Source organism: Exophiala xenobiotica (genome assembly GCF_000835505.1).
Source record: "Exophiala xenobiotica strain CBS 118157 unplaced genomic scaffold supercont1.1, whole genome shotgun sequence".
Lineage (NCBI taxonomy): Eukaryota > Fungi > Ascomycota > Eurotiomycetes > Chaetothyriales > Herpotrichiellaceae > Exophiala > Exophiala xenobiotica.
The window spans coordinates 2,932,330-2,952,055 of NW_013562494.1; the positions used below are offsets into that span (position 1 = coordinate 2,932,330).

Below are 19,726 nucleotides of genomic sequence, written 5' to 3' on the forward strand. Positions count from 1 at the left end.
GTGTAAATGCTCTTCCGGACTACCTCTTGGGGGAAATGCAGGCTGTATGTACGCAGGAAGATCTGCGGAAAGGTGAGAAAGGTGATAAAGGTGATCAAGTAGGAAAGATGTTGAAATGGGAAGAGGTGATGCAGTGAGAAAGACTGTGATGTGGGAAAGAATCTAACGGGAGTAAGACTCTGAAGTGAAAGAGACTCTGAAGTGAAAGAGACTCTGAAGTGAAAGAGACTCTGAAGTGAAAGAGACTCTGAAGTGGAAGAGACTCTGAAGTGAAAGAGACTCTGAAGTGAGAAAGATTCTACGTCTCGAGATGACAAGAGCTCATTGAGACAATGGCAACGGGGAACGTTTAGGATGAGATCTATGACAAGAGCAGTGACCGGATTGTGAGCATGTTTATGAATCAGAAGGTACAATACGGAGCAGATTCATCTATCTGCTTAGCAGGAAGTTCAGGTTACACAAACACAGTCGGCACTCTACCAGGTATGCTATCTGTTTGCTGCTTCTCCTGTTTGTGACTAGCTTGGCGGCATCAACATCCTCTTGTTGGACATAGCAATTCGCCTCTCTGCAGGCCAGTTTGGTAAAGCTCATGGCATTACCGCTACCCGATGGGAAGGACGTATCGTCACAGTTGTCGATCATCATGCACCCTTCGCATGCCGGAAGAACATGAGGCACTAACACACGTGTTGGCAATCGTGGTGCATTGAACTGTGCGAGGGCTGAAATATCTGAAGCTACTGTTGGTGAGATAGTGGGAGTAAACAGCCAGGCAGTAAGCATATGTCCATTTCGTCTTCTATATCTACCAGGTTTACTCTATACGCCGTACTCGTGCTTCAAAATGGCCCGGCAAACCAAACGGCTCAGGGCTTTTCAGACGTGCTTCCACCCATTCCAGATCAAAATATGCTGCTCGTCAATGATACAAAGCTCACCCGTCTCCTCGCGCTTCTCCAGCGAATTCGCGCCCTCTTTCTTCCACCGCTCGACTTTCCGCCCGACTTCCTTCATCATTTCTGACACCGCGGGCACTACATTTCGCAGAACCCGATTCGCCCATACCCCCTTGACATACTGTGTTCCTGAGACAAATTTTCGCTCCGGCCCGTCGTGGGTCAAGTTGTACGCGCGGATCGTATACCCAACGCGCACAGCGGGGTTGACATAGACGCCATTCCCGCCGAGTTTCATGGCTGTCATGTCTGTGTGGATCAGACAACACTCGCTGGCCTCGAGGTGCTTGCTGGCCAGACTGTCAGATAGCGCGCGAAATTGAAGACCCTCGTAAAACGGGCCCGCGTCGATGGCGATCATCCCGTTCCAGCAGGACTGGACTTTCGCTGCGTGGCCGGAGAGCAGCGACTCGCGAGAGACTTGGGACCGGAAGTATGGGAATGTCGTGGTGAGCGTTCCGTAGCCATCGGAGTCTCGCAGGGCGAAAGTGTCATAGTATGCGGGTGGGTAGTGGAAGTCTAGCGCGCATGCGGCGGAGTAGGAGCCTTGGTTCGTGGCTAGGAGGGAGAGGACATCACTGGGCCGGAAGACGACGTCGTTGAGGAACAGGATTTTGTCGAAGGTTTGACTGGGGGATTGGGATTTGAGATTGAAGAGCGGTTCGAGCGATTTGTTGCGTAGGCGCGCGAGGTAAGGAATGCGGCGCATCTCTTTGCCCACGCCTACGGTTGTCGTTTGGATCCATCCCGGTCGTGGGTTTCCCAGGTCGTCGAGTGGGCCGGCATTGACTTCGTCGGCATGGGTGGTCGGGTCGAGGATGATAGTCCGAGGGATGTTGTTCTCGGCGAGGACGCCGTCAAGGACGCGTAGGATGTCTTTAGTGTTATCTAAGCTTCCGCTTTCGTAAATGGATACGTATACATTCTCTTTGCCCAGTACGCCGACGAGGTCGATGAGAGCCTGGCCCCAGCGGTCGTGGATGACTGCAGCATTTGTCCAGAATTGAGCGACGATAAAGATCTTTTGGTTCTGCACGGGGGACGGTAGGTCCGAGAAGTCGCTGTACGTGTGGGAAAGGAGGGTGCGTGAGAATGCACGGTAGTGTTTGAGGATAGTTAGTAGGTCGTAGGTCAGGGCTGCGAGGGTGAGGTACAAAAGGGCGCGGAGGAGGCGCCGTTTGCGTGAGCGGCGGTAGGTCCGGAGGAGCATGGCCGGTAATGAGTTGTATAGAGGAACGTGTTGTCGCTCCCGCTCTCCATTTGCAGATGTAGCATGGCGGAGAGCGTGAGGCTGCGCTGATGAGTCTCATGCAAGATGCGACTTTGACGTGCCTTAGTAAAGGCTGAAGTGTACTTTTTCAGTGGAGTTCGGAAAAGGAGGTGCGTAGCCGGAGGAGGCCGTGCGAGGCTAACTTGGGAGTTGACGGGAGCCCCTGATGGCCAGGCTGAACTTCCAACACCTTTGCATTACTGCTATATTCACGCCTCAATGCTCAGAGGGAATCTGGGTCGATGATAGGGCTATGGCTACGTCTGTTGGCTGCAACACTCCCGTCAAATCGCCTCATGCTACGTGTTCTGCTCCCTGATAGCATCATCAAAGCAGACGGGTCTAATTCGATCTCCAGCACAAGCCAGCGTAGGCGATTGTCAGCCTGAAAGATATCCAGGAATAGGGATGGTCTCTCTTTTGAACGGACACTATGTAACTGCTGCTCCTGCTTCGAGCGAACAGGTTGCTAGCAAAGAGGCTGATAGTTCGAAAGCGCAGCCTTCCGACCTTGAAGGTGTGGCGGTGCGAAGTCAAGTACAGCAGGTGTGTTTCTCAATGGTGACCGAGCCAACAGGTGTTGGTACGGCTATGCACATGACCATGCTATGGTAAATGGCCGGCAAGGCTACTTGCAGTATAGATGGTGATGGAGCAAACGACAACCAACACACCGAGAGTGCGTAGGCCAATGACCGCCCTATTGGTCGGTCAGCCCGACTCGTCGTAAGCAGCACAAATCTGCCTTCGAGCCAGATCTTTTCCATATAATAGGGCATCTTTCCGTTCCTATCGAACACAGGCCAAGAAGTTGTCCGACTGTAGCAAACATACAGGTATCGGTGGCAATCACCATCATCCGTGCGGTGGAGAAAAGAAGGATCGCAACGAAGGCCGACTGTTACGACATTCGTCTGCTCCTAGCAGGATTGAAAGCATTCCCTATACTACACTAAACCATGGCGAAAAGGAGAACATCTGGGAGAAGACATTTCGAGTACATCGCTGTTTTCTGCTAAGAACCAGCCCGACCCGGAAGGAAGGTACCAACCACTTCGGCGGACACACCAGCGTCTGCAGCCAGGCTACATACACACACCACTCCAAGACTACCATCCATACTCTCGAAATTGCACCCGGCTGATCCTTTATCATTGCCAGATCCTGCATTGGGTTTATGATTTGTCAAACTTCTACTTCCGTACTCATTCTGTGAGATCATCGAGCCAGTCCTGAATCAGGCTATACCGTTCAATATCTCAAAATGAAATCCAGCTTGCTCGTGCTTGTCCTTCTGGTCCTGGCCGTCTCCATCGAAGCAGCTGCCGTGCCGACAGGTACAAATACGCTCAACTTGAACAGCGACCAGACATCGCAGAATGCCTCCGCAGCCACGCAACAACTCCAGCTCAACATTGACCCTGACATTGTCAATCCCGACTGTGGCGGAATTTACCCTGCCAACCTCAATGTCAAGTACGGACCTGATCCATTCTACCTCAGCAATGTCTGCCAACAAGTCTTGAGCTTCATCGGCGGCAACAAAGGCAAACAAAACGTCGACATCGTCTGGACGTGCCCCGGAGAACGTACAAATGGTACGGGCGATCGTGACACCTTTGTCATCTTGAACACTCCAGCGAACAACGTTCTCAATGCCAATGTTGCTACTCAACAAATAGCGGCAGACATGGAGATACACAGGATGTCGGACGGATTCTTCCTCTCTGCGGATGTTTTGCTCACTGCCAAAGTTGATGCTTCAAAGGGCAAGGCGACCTTTCAGTTTATCTTCTGTTGAAAGAGGAGGGATGTCAATGAAGCCAGGGGGTCTGTTGAGTATCAAACAAGACCATGTGGTCGATTGAGATTGTCGCGTTTCTGGATCGAGCCCTGCCAGGTGGAAGCAGTAGTAAGATGAGCTTAGGAGGGCATCGAGGAGAGCGATGGTTGATTCGAGTTATCGTCGTTCGTAGTAGATGTATTGTGACCAGGGTTCCACAAAATAAATGTCGACGCTCGGTTAGAGCTGGACTGCCATTCAAATGAAGATATCCATCAGCTCGTCCATCTGGTGCCAGTCTGCCTTCCTCGAAGACTTTCAGTTCATGAATCCCGTCCTACCATGAGATCTTCAGACGAGTCTATCAAGCAATTGCCTCCTTCTTCTGTCGACGAGCTCTTCTTGAACTTCCTCGAGCGTTGGCAGCCGCCATGGCACTCCATCGCCTGCATCACCAGGTAAAGGCTCCCATTCCGCATCATCATCTTCTCCTTCAGCCAGTTTTGACACGCGCTCCATTGCCTCCTTTTCTTTTCGTCGCTCATATTTCAAAAGAGAGCCGTCCTCCTCGTCAAGTCCAAAGCCGAAATATCTCGCATCCAGATTTTTCCGATTGATATCATGCCCGGGTCTAGCTTTTCCGCCCTCTTCATCCTCGTCGGCGTGCACCTTTCTCTTCACGGCTCGTTCGAACATTTCCTTGACTCCAGGCAACTCTCGCGCTCTCCCGAAGTACCTATACCCCTTCCCTCCACCAGGGACCTCTCTACCCTGGTCATCAAACACCGTGCCTCCTCCACGCATGTAATTTGGCCCGCCTAGCTCTCTTATTCTTCGCTCCCAACCCCATTTCTCTTTCATGAGTTTATTGATCTCGTCATTCAGGTCTCGTATCTGGAAGTCGGACAGACTATCGTCCTGGATTTTCGTGACTTTACGCGACACTTCTTTCAGGATCTGGCCGCGCCATTTTTCGCAGAGAGGAATCGTGTTGACTGTGCTTGGAGCCTTCGGCCGGCGTTGACCAGCACTGGGCAGAAGTCCTGACTCGGCGGCTTGAGCGGCGCGGAAGCGAAAGAGCATGGACTGCGCTTTTTCTGAGTTACGCGCCATCGTGAACGAGTGTCGGATATAGAGGTTTCGCGGGTTAGTGTGTTAAAGGTTGAGGAGGTCGAGGAACGGGTTGTTGCACAAGACAGTGCGCGGCGTTGATCGCGAGCTTCGCTGACCGTATAAGTAGGATTAAATGTTTTCTAGCTAAGCCAAGCCGTGTTCAGATGAGCTTCTCCCCCAAAAGGTTCGACGTCGCAATGAAGAAGAATAATGCTGGCGTCGCATCCTCAACTGCGGAAAAATTGATGCGGAGATCGTCACTTTACAAAACTTGGGGCCGTCGAGTTCTACTTATCCTCGTGTGCCGTTCTTTGAGACTTTACCTCTCGCTGGGGAGTGGATTCCACATATTGCTATGATATTTAGGACGTTTCTGAGACTGGCAGTCCCCATGGTGCGGATATCATAGCAGAGGCGTCTGGCTGTCCCGTTAATCACACCGATATAAGCTGCGAGAGCCTCTGATATTCCACTGTCCACCATGTCGCAATGGCTACAACGACACACCTCTCCAACAGTTCAGCTAAGCCTTGCAGCAGCCCTTGGAGCTATTGCTGCTACCTCAGTCATATTCACAGCTACATCCATACGCCGCCGTCGGATTACTGAAGAACTGAAAGCCTCCATACCCGACATTTCAAAAGAACACCATGCGACGCCATTGACAGAATATGGCGCTGCTATGCGCCCTAGCATTACCAACAAGGAGGACGAACGGGCGGCGCAGATCGCAGCGAGGGCACGAAAGGGTGACTTCGACGAAGAGCTCATACTCGAACAGCTTGCTCGGAACAGGGTGTTCTTGAAAGATGAAGGGCTGGCGAAACTGCGGGACGCATTTGTCGTGGTCGTCGGGCTTGGTGGTGTGGGAAGTCACTGCGTAGCGGCTCTGGCAAGGAGCGGAGTCTCCCGGATCCGCATCATTGACTTCGACCAGGTCACCTTGAGCAGTCTGAACCGGCATGCTTTGGCGACGTTGGCAGATGTTGGCACACCCAAAGTTCACTGTGTGAGGAAGAGGCTGGAGCAGATATGCCCTTGGGCAAGGATCGACTGTCGGAACGAGCTGCTGAGCTCGCAGACGACAGAGCCATTGCTTGCGAAGTGGGACTTTGAAGTCCGAGATGACGAGGACTGCAAGGAGCCTGATTGGGTCGTTGATGCGATTGATAACATTGATTCCAAGGTCGGACTGCTACATTATTGTGCTCTCAAGGGCATCAAGGTCATCAGCTCGATGGGCGCAGGCTGCAAGAGTGATCCGACCCGAATACAGGTTGGAGACATTTCAACTAGTGTTGAAGATCCATTGTCCAAGGCTACGAGGCGAAGATTGCGGGCCAAAGGAATCAAGGATGGCATTCCAGTGGTGTTCTCCACTGAAAAGCCTGGCGAAGGCAAAGCTGAATTGCTGCCAATTGCAGACGAGGAGTATGAGAAAGGCAACGTCGACAAACTTGGTGTACTACCCGAGTTCAGAGTCAGGATATTGCCAGTCCTGGGCACAATGCCCGCTATGTTCGGATATACCGTGGCGAACCATGTCATGTGCAGCATCGCTGGGTATCCGATGGACTATCGCGTTGGGGAAAGGGGACGCGAGAAATTGTACGATAGCATCCTATCGGGCTTGCAAGGGCTGGAAGAGCGCCTTGTCAGGTCTACACCAGGCCAAGACGCTGTTGGCCTGCGAATACCGATCAGTCGGGAAGACGTGGCTTATCTCGTGGAAGAAGTCTTCAGAGGTAGGAGCGTCGTCTCCGGCCTAGGAAACCGACTCGCTTTGACTAGATGGCGGAAACCCGCTGAAGGCTTCCGAGTCGATGAGACCTATTTGAAAGATGGTCAAAAGATGATCAAGCTGCCGATGGCAGACCTCGTACTCATGACCAAAGAGGAAGCACAGAAACATGAAAGGGAGGTGCTCCGTGGCAGTACTGCGCCGGAAGACCTCTACGAGCCGGCTGTCTTGAATACAGTCGAACGCAGGCATCGTGAAGAGCTGGCGTACGAGAGGTACAGGTAGTCACTCCGCTTCTGGATCTCAAGACACCTTCAATATCAAACGCGTGTCGCCAAAGGATTGTCTCAGCTGCTCCTCAATACCAGCAATTTCACTTGAAGCAAGATCCATCATCCTCAATGTCGCCGTTCTTTCAATTCCGAAAGTCCATGTCCGAAAACTGTGCCAGATTTCGCCGGACCACGACCAATCGAAAACCTGACTGCTCTCTGGTCTTGGAGTGTCACTTGCATGGTAGGTCTCAAATTCCATGTTTCTTCCTCGAAACCGTGCACTGTGAACCCTTCGGTGGACCACTGGGTGAGTCAGGACTTGCTCGTGCGTGACATTTCGCGGTGACACAGTCTTTGCTCGTAAGCAAGATCCCCAACATCGTGTCCCTGAAAGATATTAAGTATGCCCTCATGTCCTTTCGACTACTTCCCATCCATATTCCTCCGTGACCTGATCTCAGCACACTCAACCGAAGGCGCGATCCCCTACTTTTGCTTGACTTTTATATATACACCTGCATACTTTGCTCCACTGAAACTCCCTAACACTTGGCTTCACCTATTCGTGCAAAGCAACCCTTGCTTGCCATGAATTTTTCCATCGGAGTTTGGATTGCTTGTATGGTGGATGGTTTATCATGAGAGCCGCGACGACATCCCGCTGCTGACACCCCTGGGCGCGTGTGACCATGGAAATAGTCAATGGCACGGGCGCAGGCGTTGTCTCTGCGAATGCAGAACATGCACAAGGCCCAGCGCATCGCATCCAAGTCGCACGCGTCTGCTCTCTCTTCGCCGCCGATCACTTTCGCTCCTCTAGAGGCGATTGGTGTAATGTCGACCCTGTGCCTGAATAAAAGCGCCGCACGAGAATTCAATACTGGAAGTTGTCTTTGGAAGTGCTAGCACTTCTACTGCTTGACCGGTCTTGGAGATTCTATCGTAGGCGGAGAACGACGAAGAAACTTAGGGCAATCATGGTATACACCCATTTACCTCCGGAAAAAGGCACATTTGCAGCCACCATCATCGAGCCAGGGCTTCCAGGCTGGGTAGTTGTATGAGTTGTCGTAAGCCCCTCGAGTAGCACTCAACAAGGCTCGGCAACCAGGTGCTTTCAAATTCAATCCTGACCAGGGTAGCAAGTTGTGTGAAGAAGCTTGGATACAAGGTTCTGCGATTTTCAAGTCCATCCACAATGTTCAACTTCGTGCTTGATGTGCTCATGGTCTTCCTCTGGCACATCGAGCGTCTTGACGTCCAACATGGACGTCCAATAAAAGATCTCCGTTATCGAGATACCGTCATCCCGATCAGGACGAAACCATCGTCTTTCTGCATATGAGTTTTGGCTTATGGACTGCTCGGTATGTCCTAGCCTGCGGCGAAGCATCATTGATGGACGGTTCTGGCAATTTACAGACATTACAAACTGCCACGCCAAAGTGGCATGGGCAACTCTCGCGAGACACCGATGAGATACCATCACCACTGTCCAACTCCTGGATGCTCATACAGCACGTACCACTCCCAGCGTCTTGAAGAAGGGGGGCGCATCGAACGTATTCGACCTCTCGAGTCCTCCGACGTTCACAAAAGCCTGCACTTAGCCGACACATATATTATGGCGCTGGATGCCCGGTGGTCCTCATGGTGCGCGTGATTCGATGGAAGTCCCTTACAGAATGGACAGATAAGCAACCACTTTTCAACATGCTGGAGGTTTGGGAACAATTGCACGCACCACCTGTAAAACGACCAGTCTACTAGTTCACCTTGATTGTCAACCCTACCAAAGCTTCTACTGCAGCCTACAGAGCATTCCTGTGGATCTCGACGCGCCTCTGTACAACATGGCCCAACCCAACATGGGTGGCATCCGCGCCGTTCCCGGAGATGTATGTACTGCTTCGTCACCACTCCACAAAACCACTGACATGCAATTCAGGCCGAGTCGCTGCGGACCTCGCATCATTCCCATTCGAACGCATTTGGTTAGCGCTCGAGCAAGCCAACCAAGACGTCACGCCCATTCAAGCACCGACCCGCTATGAGGAACTTGTTCTGGTATATGGCGACAAGTTTTACTCAAGCTAAGAATGAGGGACAGAGTGCCATAGCGGATGCTCTTCTCGAAATCGACCAGTAGCTTTGCCCAGTTGGCTCCTACGTCGTTCGGGAAACGCAAAATCTCTACGAAGAGATCGACAATTACTGTGCAAGCAACAACCTCGATGCGGACAATCGGAATGACCGCTGCAGGGCTCGACAAGGCGACACAATATAACCAATGAGTCGCTCATTCCCTCACGAGGCATACGAGATACCATGATCGGAGATCAATAGCCTGTCGGGTTGGAGGCTGCTTCTTCACGAGCAGGATTGAGCTTAGCATTAAAGCCCACGTCCGAAAATTGCACAAGGAACTATGGTTTGAGATGAAGCGTGAGAACCGCACACCGAAAGAATGGTCGGAGAAAGCAACTCCAAAAGGCGCACAGCGATCGAGCCAGAGCATAATCCTGAGCGACGATCTTCCAATTTAGCATCGTTTCCAACCTACAAATGCAGCCAGTTTCTTCTACTTAGATGGCATGTTACTCGGAATCCGGTAGACGTATAGCTACTGCTTCACTCAACCTCTGGGATTGCTGCCAACCTTCACGACCCAAGCTCACTTTCATACTGCAGAGTTGCAAACCCTGTTCGCCGTGGCGCTATGAACTCGCGAAGCTTCTTGTGCGCGGCGCATTGCTTGTCGTAATAGTCGAAATCTTCTCTCGACTTGAAGGTTGTTACCGCGATCAGGGTGTAGCCTTGAGCTCGTTCTTCGGATGCGTTCGTGACTCGGGTGGCCTCGTTAGATACGATGTATGGCGCTCCATCCTAGTTGATGATCTCGCGGTTAGACCTTTCTTGGAGGGACCGAGAGCATGTCGAGCGTTTTCACGGCTCATGGTCCTCGTGTGATGGTGGAATTACCTTCTGAGCACTGGTTCGCATTGTCCCATACTCCGCAATGATGGCATCGATATCTTCCTCCTTCGGAACCTTGAAGAGGGTGACTCGCTTGACGTATTTTGACGACATGATGAGAAGACCAATATGTTGAAAAGCGTACTCTTGAGACCGTGTGCTTCATTGACGTTTCGTTCTGATATGAGGATAACCACTGCGGCGATAGCAGAAGAAGTATACATATATGGCACGGTGCATCTTCCGGGACAGGGGCGGAACCCCTCCGCGATACACCCATGCGACCTCGGGTAATATTAGTGATATGGCTCGTTTGGAGAATGCGAGTATGTGATTCACGAGAGCCTTCATGTGGAGAACTGAATACACCCTTTTCGACCATCATAGGGCTCGCTAATTGTGAATCTACCGCTGGGCAAGTTGGCTAACATGAAGCCGCGACCTTCACTATTCGAAGGCTAGACATGGCCAGAAGGTCCTTGTAGTTTCGGAGAGACGTTACCAGCAGGCAGGACCAAAGTGCTCATGTGCTAGCTGGGGTCTCAAAAGATTCTATGTATATTGGTCGTATGGCTTTGAGATCGTTCTGTAGAGAAGAGCCCAAGCGACATATCAATGCGTGCGGCGGCATGCTTCGATCCTCCCAGCCTAGGTTGAACTAGCCATTCCTGACCTGCAGGCAAGGTGACCTGAAGACTACCGTCCAAGAAGAACAGAACATAAATAGGCCAGTCGCCTAGCCGTAGGGATGGCCGATTCGACCATCATTGCTGTACTGTACGCAGGAGGTATTGGAGAAGTCACCCAGGATGTCAGGCCAGCATGAGTCTTGGCGTTGTTGCCGAGTTTGCAGCAATTTGCCGCCGAGCCGCCTTCGATCAAGTCCGATTCTTGGTCTTCCGACCGCATTATCACCTCATACACACCTCCCTCTGCCCGCCGCTGGCACATCTCCTTGGACAACGTGTCCATCCTTTCATTTTTTCCTCGTTCAGCGGCCACATGTTCAACTCTTCATTGCGCCGAGTGGCGCGGACATGCTCGAGTGGCTCAACAGTGCCTTCGCGCCCAACGCAGCCATCGATAGCAACCTTCAGCTCTCACGCTCATCAACGGCGGCACTCATCTTCCAAGCCGCCCTCCCCTCCCAACAATGGCTCCTCGGCTCTCCCAGCAGCATCCGTCAAGCAAGTGGGAGCACCGCGATCAGACACAAAGCGACCGGGAGCGGAGTCACGCTTATCAAAGAAGAGGAGTTCTAAAGACAAATTAGATGCTAAGCAGGAATCACAAGATGACTGGACATCGAAATTGCCTTCTGTGCCCAGTTTGCAACATTTGAATCCAAAAGGTAGTCTGCATTTTATACTGCCAAATTCTTCGGCTAACCCGGACAATCAGATATCTACGTAGCATCCTTCTTCTCCACCCATCGACCAGTCTCTATAACAGGTCCAGTTCCTATCGAGACATCCATCGAGGCCATCGACAGGATCTTCCAACCGAAGCCCAAGTCAAAACCACGCATCGCCCCTCAAGAAGTCATCTACACCCTCTCATCTGCCGTCGAAAGTCTTGATGAGCAGCTCGCAAGGAAGCGAACTGATCACCATAACCAGGGCGCAGAGCAAAAGGCGGCAATCATCAAAGCACTTATGCAGCGCAACGAAAATGCCGCCGATCCTAGTCGGACGCACCATCTAGACGGTGCACCACAAACGATCAATATTGCTGGCGGCAACGTGAAGCTCGTCATACAAGAGTTTGCAAGACGATTCAGACCGTTCAATGTCCCTCCTGCCCCTACACCTATCAGCGACGCTGAAATCGATGCAGCTGAAGCCGAAGCCGGCGAAGAAATGCAAGCCCAGACTCTAGAGGTGGAGATTCGAAATCAAGACCAAGACCCATACGTTCAGCATGTCGTCTTCAACGTGCCCGAGAACCGAGCCGTCGACAATGAAGGCTTCTTCACCAGTCACGGCGCGCCGATGATGGAAATCGAAGATGCAACCGGACGACAAATTCAAGAGCAGATGGGTGGCAGACGTCTTGGCCACCGAAGACGGCCAGCAATGTATACCATCAGCGTCAAGAGACAGAGGCGGCTGAAGATGAAGAAGCACAAATACAGGAAGTTGATGCGCAAGACACGAAATGCAAGGCGGAGGTTGGGTCAGATATAACCATGGTGCATATTGGCTTTTCGTACTTGCATGGGATTGCATTAGACGCATATGGCTAGAGAGTCGAGCCGTGTTGGACCTGGACGAGCTACTCCGTAAGGCGAGATAAGATCTCGGTCTCACTACATTTTCATGGCGTTTGAAGCGGGTTCGCAATTGGCAAGCATGCTGCTTATCAGCTCGTGTTTGTTCGAAGCAGCGTACACATTCCATCTCTTCAGCTACTGGCAATCAACACTGAAAGATCAGTCTTCATCCTGAAATATATCTTCACTCTCTATTTCCGACAACTGCTTGCGACGCTTGTGGCATCCTCCCATGGTGTTTTCCTTGCAAGGTTCAGTCAAAATCTGGAGGACCAGATAGATGACCGATATCTACCCAGGTATAGACATTCCTAGCATAATATATGGGTGTCCCAAGTTTCGTTCCTCAGAACCACTAACTATGGACTGGAGTTTGATGGACGCTAAGAGACGAACGCAGTGCACGGATTGATAAAAGCATTATCTATTTCAGTACCAAAATTTGTACATACATAGGTTAGGCGCACAAACAGCTCGATTGTGCTGCGTTGGCGCTTTGGTTCCCCGGTTCGTCCATAGCGCTGGTAAAACTGTAACATTCATACATAGTGTACGGGCAATTCTCATACTATTCGCCCGCCTTTGAGGTTTGTTGATGATGGGTTGGTATTCTTTCACAGCTGGCCTGGATTGACTTGAAAGCGCCCAGTACTGATTTCGGATTTGTCGTCCGTGTTCTTCTTGTGGTTTCCTTCCGCCTGATAAGTTCTTGACGATTTTCTAAACGTGACGCTCCAATGCAGCCGCCACGTGAAGCGTGCCATTTGCCGTCGTTTAACATGTGACATCGGTCGAGGCCTTGGAGTTCATCAACAGGGCGACGATCAACCCGTACAGACCCAGGACTTCAGCGAAAATGAGGATAAGAATCATGCCGACGAAGAGGCGGGGTTGTTGAGCGGTTCCTCTGACACCAGCATCACCGACGATGCCGATGGCAAATCCAGCAGCCAGACCTGACAGGCCGACTGACAGCCCAGCACCAAGTTGGATGAAGCTGGTGAACAAGGGTTCTCGTTGTGAGAGGTTATCGGAGATCAGGACCGAGACGACCAGACCATAGATACCAATGATACCAGCCATAATGACGGGAACAATGTCTACGCAGGACAAGTTAGCCCAAGTTGCTTGTCTTCTCCATCAAGGATATCGCGTACTCTTGACGATCAGATCTGGTCGAAGGACACCCATAGCCGAGATACCAACACCAGACTTTGCGGTTCCATATGCGGCTCCGAAGCAGGTGAAGACGATGGCGGATGTGCAGCCCATGGCACCAAAGAAGGGCTATGCAATGAATGTCAGTTCTTCTGCTCTTGATGCGGCAAGCTCCTCGACGTAGCTAGGGAGGGATGGCTGCGTCATCGCATCGAGGCATAGAGAGGGAGATGAGCATACCGCATATACGGGGCTATAATCACTCAGTCAGCGAACTAATTCTCAAGTATCTCGAATAGAGAGATGCATTGAACAATGGTTAAGGCTCGGAAACCGAGAGCAGCTGCAGGCTGAACACATGGGGCAAACTCACCAAAGATCTGTAGACATCTTGACGGTACTGTGGCTTCTACTCGCTCTTTGCGACTTTGACTGACTCGAAAATGCGAGGACGGTCTCGGCGAAGAGGAAAAGGCCGTCGGAGTGATGGAGATGAGCAGAAGTGATGTGGTTGTGCTTGCAGAGGTGAACAGATTGATGATGTTTCGAAGGTCGAGAGCTTCAACCTGCCTCTCCTTCGGTTCGCTTGGCACCAGCCTACCTGTATCGAGGAAGTTTGCCGATTCTCCGCCTAAACATTTTACAAAGCTTCAAGTCGAAGAGTCGCTTTTCCCTGCGAGACCAGCAACAGCAACAGCAAGTCAACCACAGTGGAGGGCGAGCTATCGCAAGGAACCCTCTGCACTTTATTTCCTTTAAGTCTTCCTTTCTTCCTAGCTTGATACCCCGAAAGTTTCAATATTCCATTACAAGACCTTAATACGCTCCGGTCGCATTTTAATATTCTATCACCAACGCAAAAATGGCTGACAACCCATCCGCGGCGTGGCCGATCGCTGACAGTGCTCTGTCGCAAAAGATCTTGGACACTGTGCAGCAGGCCTCGCACTACCGCCAATTGAAGAAAGGTAAGCCTCTACCGAAAGAACGAACAGCAAGGTCTGTCGCTAACATAACTTCAAGGTGCAAACGAAGCGACCAAGACTCTGAATCGAGGTATGTTCTCTCCTCGGCCTTAACGTTGCCAGACGGGTCCTAATGCTGCTCAAGGTACCGCCGAATTGCTTGTCCTCGCAGCCGACACATCCCCTCTCGCTATCTTGCTTCACCTTCCCCTTCTGGCAGAGGACAAGAATGTGCCTTACGTCTATGTCCCCTCGAAAGTCGCTCTCGGACGAGCATGCGGTGTCTCCCGTGCGGTCATTGCAGCCAGCATCACGACCAACGAGTCGAGCGATCTTATGCCATCGATCAGGGAATTGAAGTCGCGTATCGAGAGGTTGATGATCTAGGCTGTGAGCGCAGAAGATTTGAGCCAAGTAGGATTGCGACAATCTTGGGTTGTTGGGAACGGAGGAGGTCCAAAAGGTATTTCTGGGAGTCGAGCCAACAGTGCCGCAACCCGGTCGGAAACAAGAACGTGCAATGCAGATTGCACGGTTGTGGTAGGACCATACTAAACGTTGTGAGGCCGCAAAGCACCAAAAAGATTGCCGAAGACAGTTTGAGGGTCAGTACTCTCTAAGATCTTTGCTTTCCGCAGTGATTGCCCCTCGAACCGAGCCACGCTTCGTTTGCCCTACCGTTGTGACCCGAAACCAACATCACCGATACAGATTCAAGCGCGCTTGGCAAGCTTGAGCTCCAAGTCTTGAGGATGGTTCTCCGAATAGCCCTGGACATGAGAAACACCGCCGTAGGCTCAATGTGAATAGTCTAGGGCTTCCCTTGACAATGTACGTGAATAGCAATACCAATTCTGCATGCTCCCTGGTACCAGGGCAGAAGAATCGATTTTCACTTGCATCAAATCGTCTGAGAGGCTCTGTTAACGCCGGAGCGAGTAGCGGAGGATAGTTTTGTGCTCCCTCATTTCGCTTGATAAGTGATTTTGTGAATTTTGTGAATTTGTGCCCTTTCTTCCATTAAGTGCTGTAAAAGAACATGCTCGACAAAGGAATGCGACTGCCACCTTGGGCAGATCTCCGGAAGGCTGTGCACCCTCAGATACCCAGCATTTTCGAGAATGAGCTGCACCATCGCGAATCGTCGAGCTTACCTCATGTCAAATACCTTTGGAAAGGTACACCAGGGGTTACGATGAATACGACCCCTAAGAGTCTGGAAGCCATTTGACAGGCGGCGCTTAAGTTTGAAGGGGCGTGGCTCGACTCTAGGGCACGTTTTGGGATTCGTCTCAAAGCCCAGGTGGTAGTGTGCCCGCGAAATTAGGGGATGATGGTTGGGGGTTAGACGGCTTGATTCCGTGCACGCACCCCCTGTTTCAATTCACTTCATTGTTTTGAGCCGACCTTGCCTGCACTGGTTCTTTGTTATGAAGCATCACTCTTCCATTTCATGAATTCCAGCCGTCCTGTTCAGTGCGCGGCATTTTATCTACAGCGGTCGACTTGACTTTCTGACTTTCTCGGTCGCTCCGTCTACCAGCAAACCGTCACCCGAAGAACTACCGACAACCCCTTGGTAAACAAACATGATGCTGTGGAAGAGAGCATGCAAGAACCCAAATGACGAGGTCGACATCTGCGAAAAATATGTCACAACCTTCCAGACGACTGGGATCCCTCTGATCATAGGCTTGAGGTCAGTCAGGCTATGCAATGTCCGTTTATGTCCCATACTAACAGTCAGGCAGTCTCTTTGCGATCCTGTTGGCTATCATGTTTGTTATTGTGAGGAAGAACCGGAGGAAAAGAAAGGCAGAGGAAGCAGAGAAGCACCAGAACATCGAGGATGATGTCGAGCTGGAGTTTACCGTTTCTACACACAAACAGCAAAGATACAATGGACAAGGACAGCAGCAGCAGCAGCAGCAGCGCGCACCTGATGTGGAAAATGCATTCGAAGCCAATGGGCCACCGCCAAAATACTAGTGCAAGGTTGATCCGGGTATCTCTGATAACATGCTGTACAATGTGGCATGAGTCGATCATCCCGACTTGGATTTCTCAATCTCATGAATGATATCCTTCTCGATACTCTCCGGCTTGGTCATACTACCCCATCGCTGGACGACCTTCCCATCACGACCGATCAAGAACTTCTCAAAATTCCACTTAATCCTCTTCAAGCCCAGCAGGCCTGGCTTTTCCGACTTCATCCATTCGAACACTGGCTCCGCATGATCGCCATTGACATTGGTCTTGCCCAAAACGGGGAATGAGACACCATAGTTCAACTGACAGAACTCTTGGATTTGCTCGTTCGAGCCGGGATCTTGACCACCAAACTGATTGCATGGGAATCCAATGATCACGAATTGATCAGGGTATTTTTCAGAAATTTTCTTCCACAGCGACTCGAGCCCGGCGAACTGAGGAGTGAAGCCACATTTCGAGGCTGTGTTGACGGCTAAGATGACTTTTCCTTTGTGCTGAGCAAGAGGATAGTCTTGGTCGCGTTTGTCTTTGGGGGTGAAGTCGTAGAAAGTGGTAGCCGACGCCATGTCGGATCTTGTTGGAGGCGCAGGGATGCTTGAGAGGAGACGAGATCTGTAGACAGCGGCACTGGTGTTGTTCTGTAATCTTCCGGAACTCGAAACTGGGATGAAGGACAAGGAAAATGGTGAAATGAGTCTGGTGCAGAGCGACGATTTAAAGTGACGAGGGATTTGGAATGCAAACCGAGTGCCTTGCATAAAGATCGCAGGTGACGAGGACTGCGGTGAACGGTGAACGGGCTGAGCGGTGAATGGGTCAATGGGTCAATGGTACGATTGGCAGGATACAAGTAGGAGCGAGATCCTATCATCCTACGAGTGGACATCCGAGGTTCATTCCTGGTCCTGCTGGTCCAAGCTTGTGGACGACATCGATCGCCACCGAAACTGCTACAATTCGTGCGGCAAGCGCCGAGACACATGTCAAACTGTCCAACCGCTGTGACCGCGTACGGGCTCGAGGGTATCACCGTGAGGATCGGATCGGAATCTCAATCTTCCGGTTTCATGCCAAGGTCCATCACGTGGCCTCTGTATCTGTAATCTTTGACTTGCTGCAGCAAACCATATTATCCATGCACGAAAGCAGAAGACATGCCGGAAGCTGACTTCAGCGGTTGGCTGCGGAATGAGCTGTCCGGGAACTTCTCTCAATCATGACCTTCTCCAGTTCCCTGACTTCATCGTGAGCTATCACCAGGCTTGTGCGAAGGCAGCCTGCTCCGGCCTTCCTCACTACACCGGAAGGCAGGTACATTTTTTCTGCCAAAAATCATCTCCTGCCCACATCGCATGTTAACAGTGCCAGAGGTCATGTCTGATACGTGGCTCATAATGATCTAGAGGTTCAAGTTATACTCCGGTAGAGCTTCGGTGGCGCTTCAGTCGTATTCACCGCTGTACTGTCCAGACTTCCCATTGTGGCAGACGACTGTCGACTCGAAGTTGTCACCAGCCTTGCTAAGGCTGATTCAGAGCTTTCAGGAATGGTATATGCGGTACCGGATCGGATGTGACATTGGCTACGACTGCACCACTACGGTACACAATCTCCATCTAGACCGAATACCTGAGCGAACAGGATGGAAGCATATAATTCAATCCCCCCAAATCAGCATAATGAACGGGTATTGATGTACGGATACGAGGCTTGTTGTAGCTCGTATTGCTGCCAGCCTCACGATCGAGGCCAAGTAATCGGCCCTTTTTCCCCCCCAGTCCACCACCCCATTCGTACTCCCCATGCTCCCCCTCCTTTCCACAGCCCTTCCGTCTGCAAGAAAGTCCATTTTTACCGAGAGATGCGGCGTTTGCTAGCACGTCATTGGATCGCGAAAACCATAACATGCCTTTGCCCTGCAATCTTCGCTCCTTCTCCTTCGTCGAATGGTCCAGCTCCAGGCCTGACACGAGGTGGAGATGACTGTGGAGGAGCATGACTCTTATGTGAGGGTGCCATCGCCGCTCTCTTCTGCAATGTCAAATGGCATGATTAGGCGAAGTAAATAGCCCTCGTCAACTATATCATGGGACTTGCGCAGGTGAGTTGCTGCTTCTCACACTTCGAAAAGGCTCATTTTCGAGCACCATCTTAAGCCGGCCATTTGCGGGGACATTTGTTGACACATCTCAATTTGTACGAGAAAGTTGAGACCATTTGAGCCTTGTTTAGCGTCCTCCTCTTACTCACCTTGAAAATCATTCCGACCTTCAACACAACCCGCGAAATACCGCGTATAGGAGTCACCATTCAGCGCAGGAATTCCCGCTCGAAACCCATCATCTCCACGCACGGTCCCCACAGTCCAGAACCATAGGCAAGCTCCGCTTAGGTACAGCACTCGAGCTGCTTACTAGAATCCAAATCAACCCAAAACGAGCTCTTCCGTCGTCCAACTTTTCTCGTTCTCGACATCAATATGTCTGGCGCGTTCACCATGCCTCACGCCCTAACGGGCGGACCGGGGTACAAGGCCAACGCGACCTATGACGAATTTCTCCGCAAACACAGTGGATTCTACCGACGCCACAGCGCTGCTTCGAACGCCTTGGAGGGTGACCGACGGGCTTCCCAGGCCTCGCTGGACGCCAACGCTTCTGCAGCCGCACAAGCCGTCCAGAATGTCGCTTCTGACAATGCCCACCGGCGTGGCTCGGTCACCGCTGCAGGAGGCGGCGCCGCAGTGGCCAATTCCAGGAAAGGCAGCGTCGCTGTGGCCAGCGACGTGACCAGGAAAGACAGCATTATTGGACTGGAGCCGACCGGGGGCCAGAGGATGTCGGAGGAACGTAGACCTTCTACCTCTCTTGCTAATGACCTGTTCCACAAGATCAAAGGAGATCGCCAGGCGAGCCATTGACGGGTTTCTTTCTGTCTGTACTGTGCCGTGGTGAGTTGGAAAGTTTGCACAAAGGTTTCACGGTGGATATTCTTGCAGAATCACGTCTCGGTTTGGGGAGACAAGCGGCTCTGTGTTTGGGTCATGTCGATGTCGTTGGGGGAGTGAGTGATGACAAGAGTCGGTTGTCGCGTTCATCTGTGTTATGGTTGGTTTCAGCTCTGTTTGTATTCTTTCGATCACATCCGCTATATGGGAGTCTTAGTGCGCAAATCCATAACAATACAATGCTGATAATTGTTTTCTCGAACCGGCCT

The 19,726-nt window shown here is 51.4% G+C and overlaps 11 protein-coding genes across 11 annotated transcripts; 6 read left to right on the plus strand and 5 right to left on the minus strand.

The window, feature by feature from the left end:
* Positions 1-775: 775 nt before the first annotated feature.
* On the minus strand, positions 776-2,280 carry PV05_01145 (uncharacterized protein). Its single transcript, XM_013466102.1, has one exon. The coding sequence runs from the start codon at positions 2,170-2,172 to the stop codon at positions 883-885; it is 1,290 nt and encodes a 429-aa protein (XP_013321556.1). The 5' UTR covers positions 2,173-2,280; the 3' UTR covers positions 776-882.
* A 1,008-nt stretch (positions 2,281-3,288) lies between these two features.
* PV05_01146 (pre-mRNA-splicing factor isy1) lies at positions 3,289-5,372 on the minus strand. Its single transcript, XM_013466103.1, has one exon. The coding sequence runs from the start codon at positions 5,126-5,128 to the stop codon at positions 4,367-4,369; it is 762 nt and encodes a 253-aa protein (XP_013321557.1). The 5' UTR covers positions 5,129-5,372; the 3' UTR covers positions 3,289-4,366.
* PV05_01147 (uncharacterized protein) lies at positions 3,497-4,063 on the plus strand (the record flags this gene model as incomplete). Its single annotated transcript, XM_013466104.1, has 1 exon — positions 3,497-4,063. The coding sequence occupies one exon, from the start codon at positions 3,497-3,499 to the stop codon at positions 4,031-4,033; it is 537 nt and encodes a 178-aa protein (XP_013321558.1). The 3' UTR covers positions 4,034-4,063.
* Positions 5,373-5,445: 73 nt separating the features above from the next.
* On the plus strand, positions 5,446-7,302 carry PV05_01148 (uncharacterized protein). The gene has a single exon (XM_013466105.1). It carries the CDS (start codon positions 5,610-5,612, stop codon positions 7,152-7,154), a length of 1,545 nt encoding a protein of 514 aa, XP_013321559.1. The 5' UTR covers positions 5,446-5,609; the 3' UTR covers positions 7,155-7,302.
* A 2,249-nt stretch (positions 7,303-9,551) lies between these two features.
* Positions 9,552-10,340, minus strand: PV05_01149 (uncharacterized protein). The gene is made up of 2 exons (XM_013466106.1): positions 10,127-10,340; positions 9,552-10,030 (listed from the first exon to the last, which is right to left on the minus strand). Exons 1-2 carry the CDS (start codon positions 10,232-10,234, stop codon positions 9,806-9,808), a joined length of 333 nt encoding a protein of 110 aa, XP_013321560.1. The 5' UTR covers positions 10,235-10,340; the 3' UTR covers positions 9,552-9,805.
* A 695-nt stretch (positions 10,341-11,035) lies between these two features.
* Positions 11,036-12,798, plus strand: PV05_01150 (uncharacterized protein). Its single transcript, XM_013466107.1, has 2 exons — positions 11,036-11,471; positions 11,522-12,798. The coding sequence occupies exons 1-2, from the start codon at positions 11,123-11,125 to the stop codon at positions 12,304-12,306; spliced, it is 1,134 nt and encodes a 377-aa protein (XP_013321561.1). The 5' UTR covers positions 11,036-11,122; the 3' UTR covers positions 12,307-12,798.
* Positions 12,797-14,085, minus strand: PV05_01151 (V-type proton ATPase proteolipid subunit). The gene is made up of 4 exons (XM_013466108.1): positions 13,924-14,085; positions 13,791-13,803; positions 13,550-13,679; positions 12,797-13,492 (listed from the first exon to the last, which is right to left on the minus strand). Exons 1-4 carry the CDS (start codon positions 13,938-13,940, stop codon positions 13,167-13,169), a joined length of 486 nt encoding a protein of 161 aa, XP_013321562.1. The 5' UTR covers positions 13,941-14,085; the 3' UTR covers positions 12,797-13,166.
* Positions 14,086-14,232: 147 nt separating this feature from the next.
* On the plus strand, positions 14,233-15,378 carry PV05_01152 (ribonucleoprotein-associated protein). The gene is made up of 3 exons (XM_013466109.1): positions 14,233-14,518; positions 14,574-14,606; positions 14,661-15,378. Exons 1-3 carry the CDS (start codon positions 14,413-14,415, stop codon positions 14,900-14,902), a joined length of 381 nt encoding a protein of 126 aa, XP_013321563.1. The 5' UTR covers positions 14,233-14,412; the 3' UTR covers positions 14,903-15,378.
* Positions 15,379-15,935: 557 nt separating this feature from the next.
* PV05_01153 (uncharacterized protein) lies at positions 15,936-17,487 on the plus strand. Its single transcript, XM_013466110.1, has 2 exons — positions 15,936-16,214; positions 16,267-17,487. Exons 1-2 carry the CDS (start codon positions 16,105-16,107, stop codon positions 16,502-16,504), a joined length of 348 nt encoding a protein of 115 aa, XP_013321564.1. The 5' UTR covers positions 15,936-16,104; the 3' UTR covers positions 16,505-17,487.
* Positions 16,374-17,378, minus strand: PV05_01154 (uncharacterized protein). The gene has a single exon (XM_013466111.1). It carries the CDS (start codon positions 17,266-17,268, stop codon positions 16,561-16,563), a length of 708 nt encoding a protein of 235 aa, XP_013321565.1. The 5' UTR covers positions 17,269-17,378; the 3' UTR covers positions 16,374-16,560.
* Positions 17,488-18,636: 1,149 nt separating the features above from the next.
* On the plus strand, positions 18,637-19,719 carry PV05_01155 (uncharacterized protein). Its single transcript, XM_013466112.1, has one exon. It carries the CDS (start codon positions 18,990-18,992, stop codon positions 19,428-19,430), a length of 441 nt encoding a protein of 146 aa, XP_013321566.1. The 5' UTR covers positions 18,637-18,989; the 3' UTR covers positions 19,431-19,719.
* The last annotated feature ends 7 nt before the right edge of the window (positions 19,720-19,726 follow it).

Coding starts and splice junctions, on each gene's coding strand:
- PV05_01145 (XM_013466102.1), bottom strand. CDS start 2,172: ATGCTCCTCCGGACCTACCGCCGCTCACGCAAACGGCGCCTCCTCCGC.
- PV05_01146 (XM_013466103.1), bottom strand. CDS start 5,128: ATGGCGCGTAACTCAGAAAAAGCGCAGTCCATGCTCTTTCGCTTCCGC.
- PV05_01148 (XM_013466105.1), top strand. CDS start 5,610: ATGTCGCAATGGCTACAACGACACACCTCTCCAACAGTTCAGCTAAGC.
- PV05_01149 (XM_013466106.1), bottom strand. CDS start 10,234: ATGTCGTCAAAATACGTCAAGCGAGTCACCCTCTTCAAGGTTCCGAAG. Junction 10,031..10,126: donor TGCGAACCAGTGCTCAGAAG/GTAATTCCACCA, acceptor ATCATCAACTAG/GATGGAGCGCCATACATCGT.
- PV05_01150 (XM_013466107.1), top strand. CDS start 11,123: ATGTTCAACTCTTCATTGCGCCGAGTGGCGCGGACATGCTCGAGTGGC. Junction 11,472..11,521: donor GCAACATTTGAATCCAAAAG/GTAGTCTGCATT, acceptor CCGGACAATCAG/ATATCTACGTAGCATCCTTC.
- PV05_01151 (XM_013466108.1), bottom strand. Junction 13,493..13,549: donor ACCAGATCTGATCGTCAAGA/GTACGCGATATC, acceptor TGTCCTGCGTAG/ACATTGTTCCCGTCATTATG.
- PV05_01152 (XM_013466109.1), top strand. CDS start 14,413: ATGGCTGACAACCCATCCGCGGCGTGGCCGATCGCTGACAGTGCTCTG. Junction 14,519..14,573: donor CTACCGCCAATTGAAGAAAG/GTAAGCCTCTAC, acceptor CATAACTTCAAG/GTGCAAACGAAGCGACCAAG. Junction 14,607..14,660: donor GACCAAGACTCTGAATCGAG/GTATGTTCTCTC, acceptor ATGCTGCTCAAG/GTACCGCCGAATTGCTTGTC.
- PV05_01153 (XM_013466110.1), top strand. CDS start 16,105: ATGATGCTGTGGAAGAGAGCATGCAAGAACCCAAATGACGAGGTCGAC. Junction 16,215..16,266: donor CCTCTGATCATAGGCTTGAG/GTCAGTCAGGCT, acceptor ACAGTCAGGCAG/TCTCTTTGCGATCCTGTTGG.
- PV05_01154 (XM_013466111.1), bottom strand. CDS start 17,268: ATGCAAGGCACTCGGTTTGCATTCCAAATCCCTCGTCACTTTAAATCG.
- PV05_01155 (XM_013466112.1), top strand. CDS start 18,990: ATGTCTGGCGCGTTCACCATGCCTCACGCCCTAACGGGCGGACCGGGG.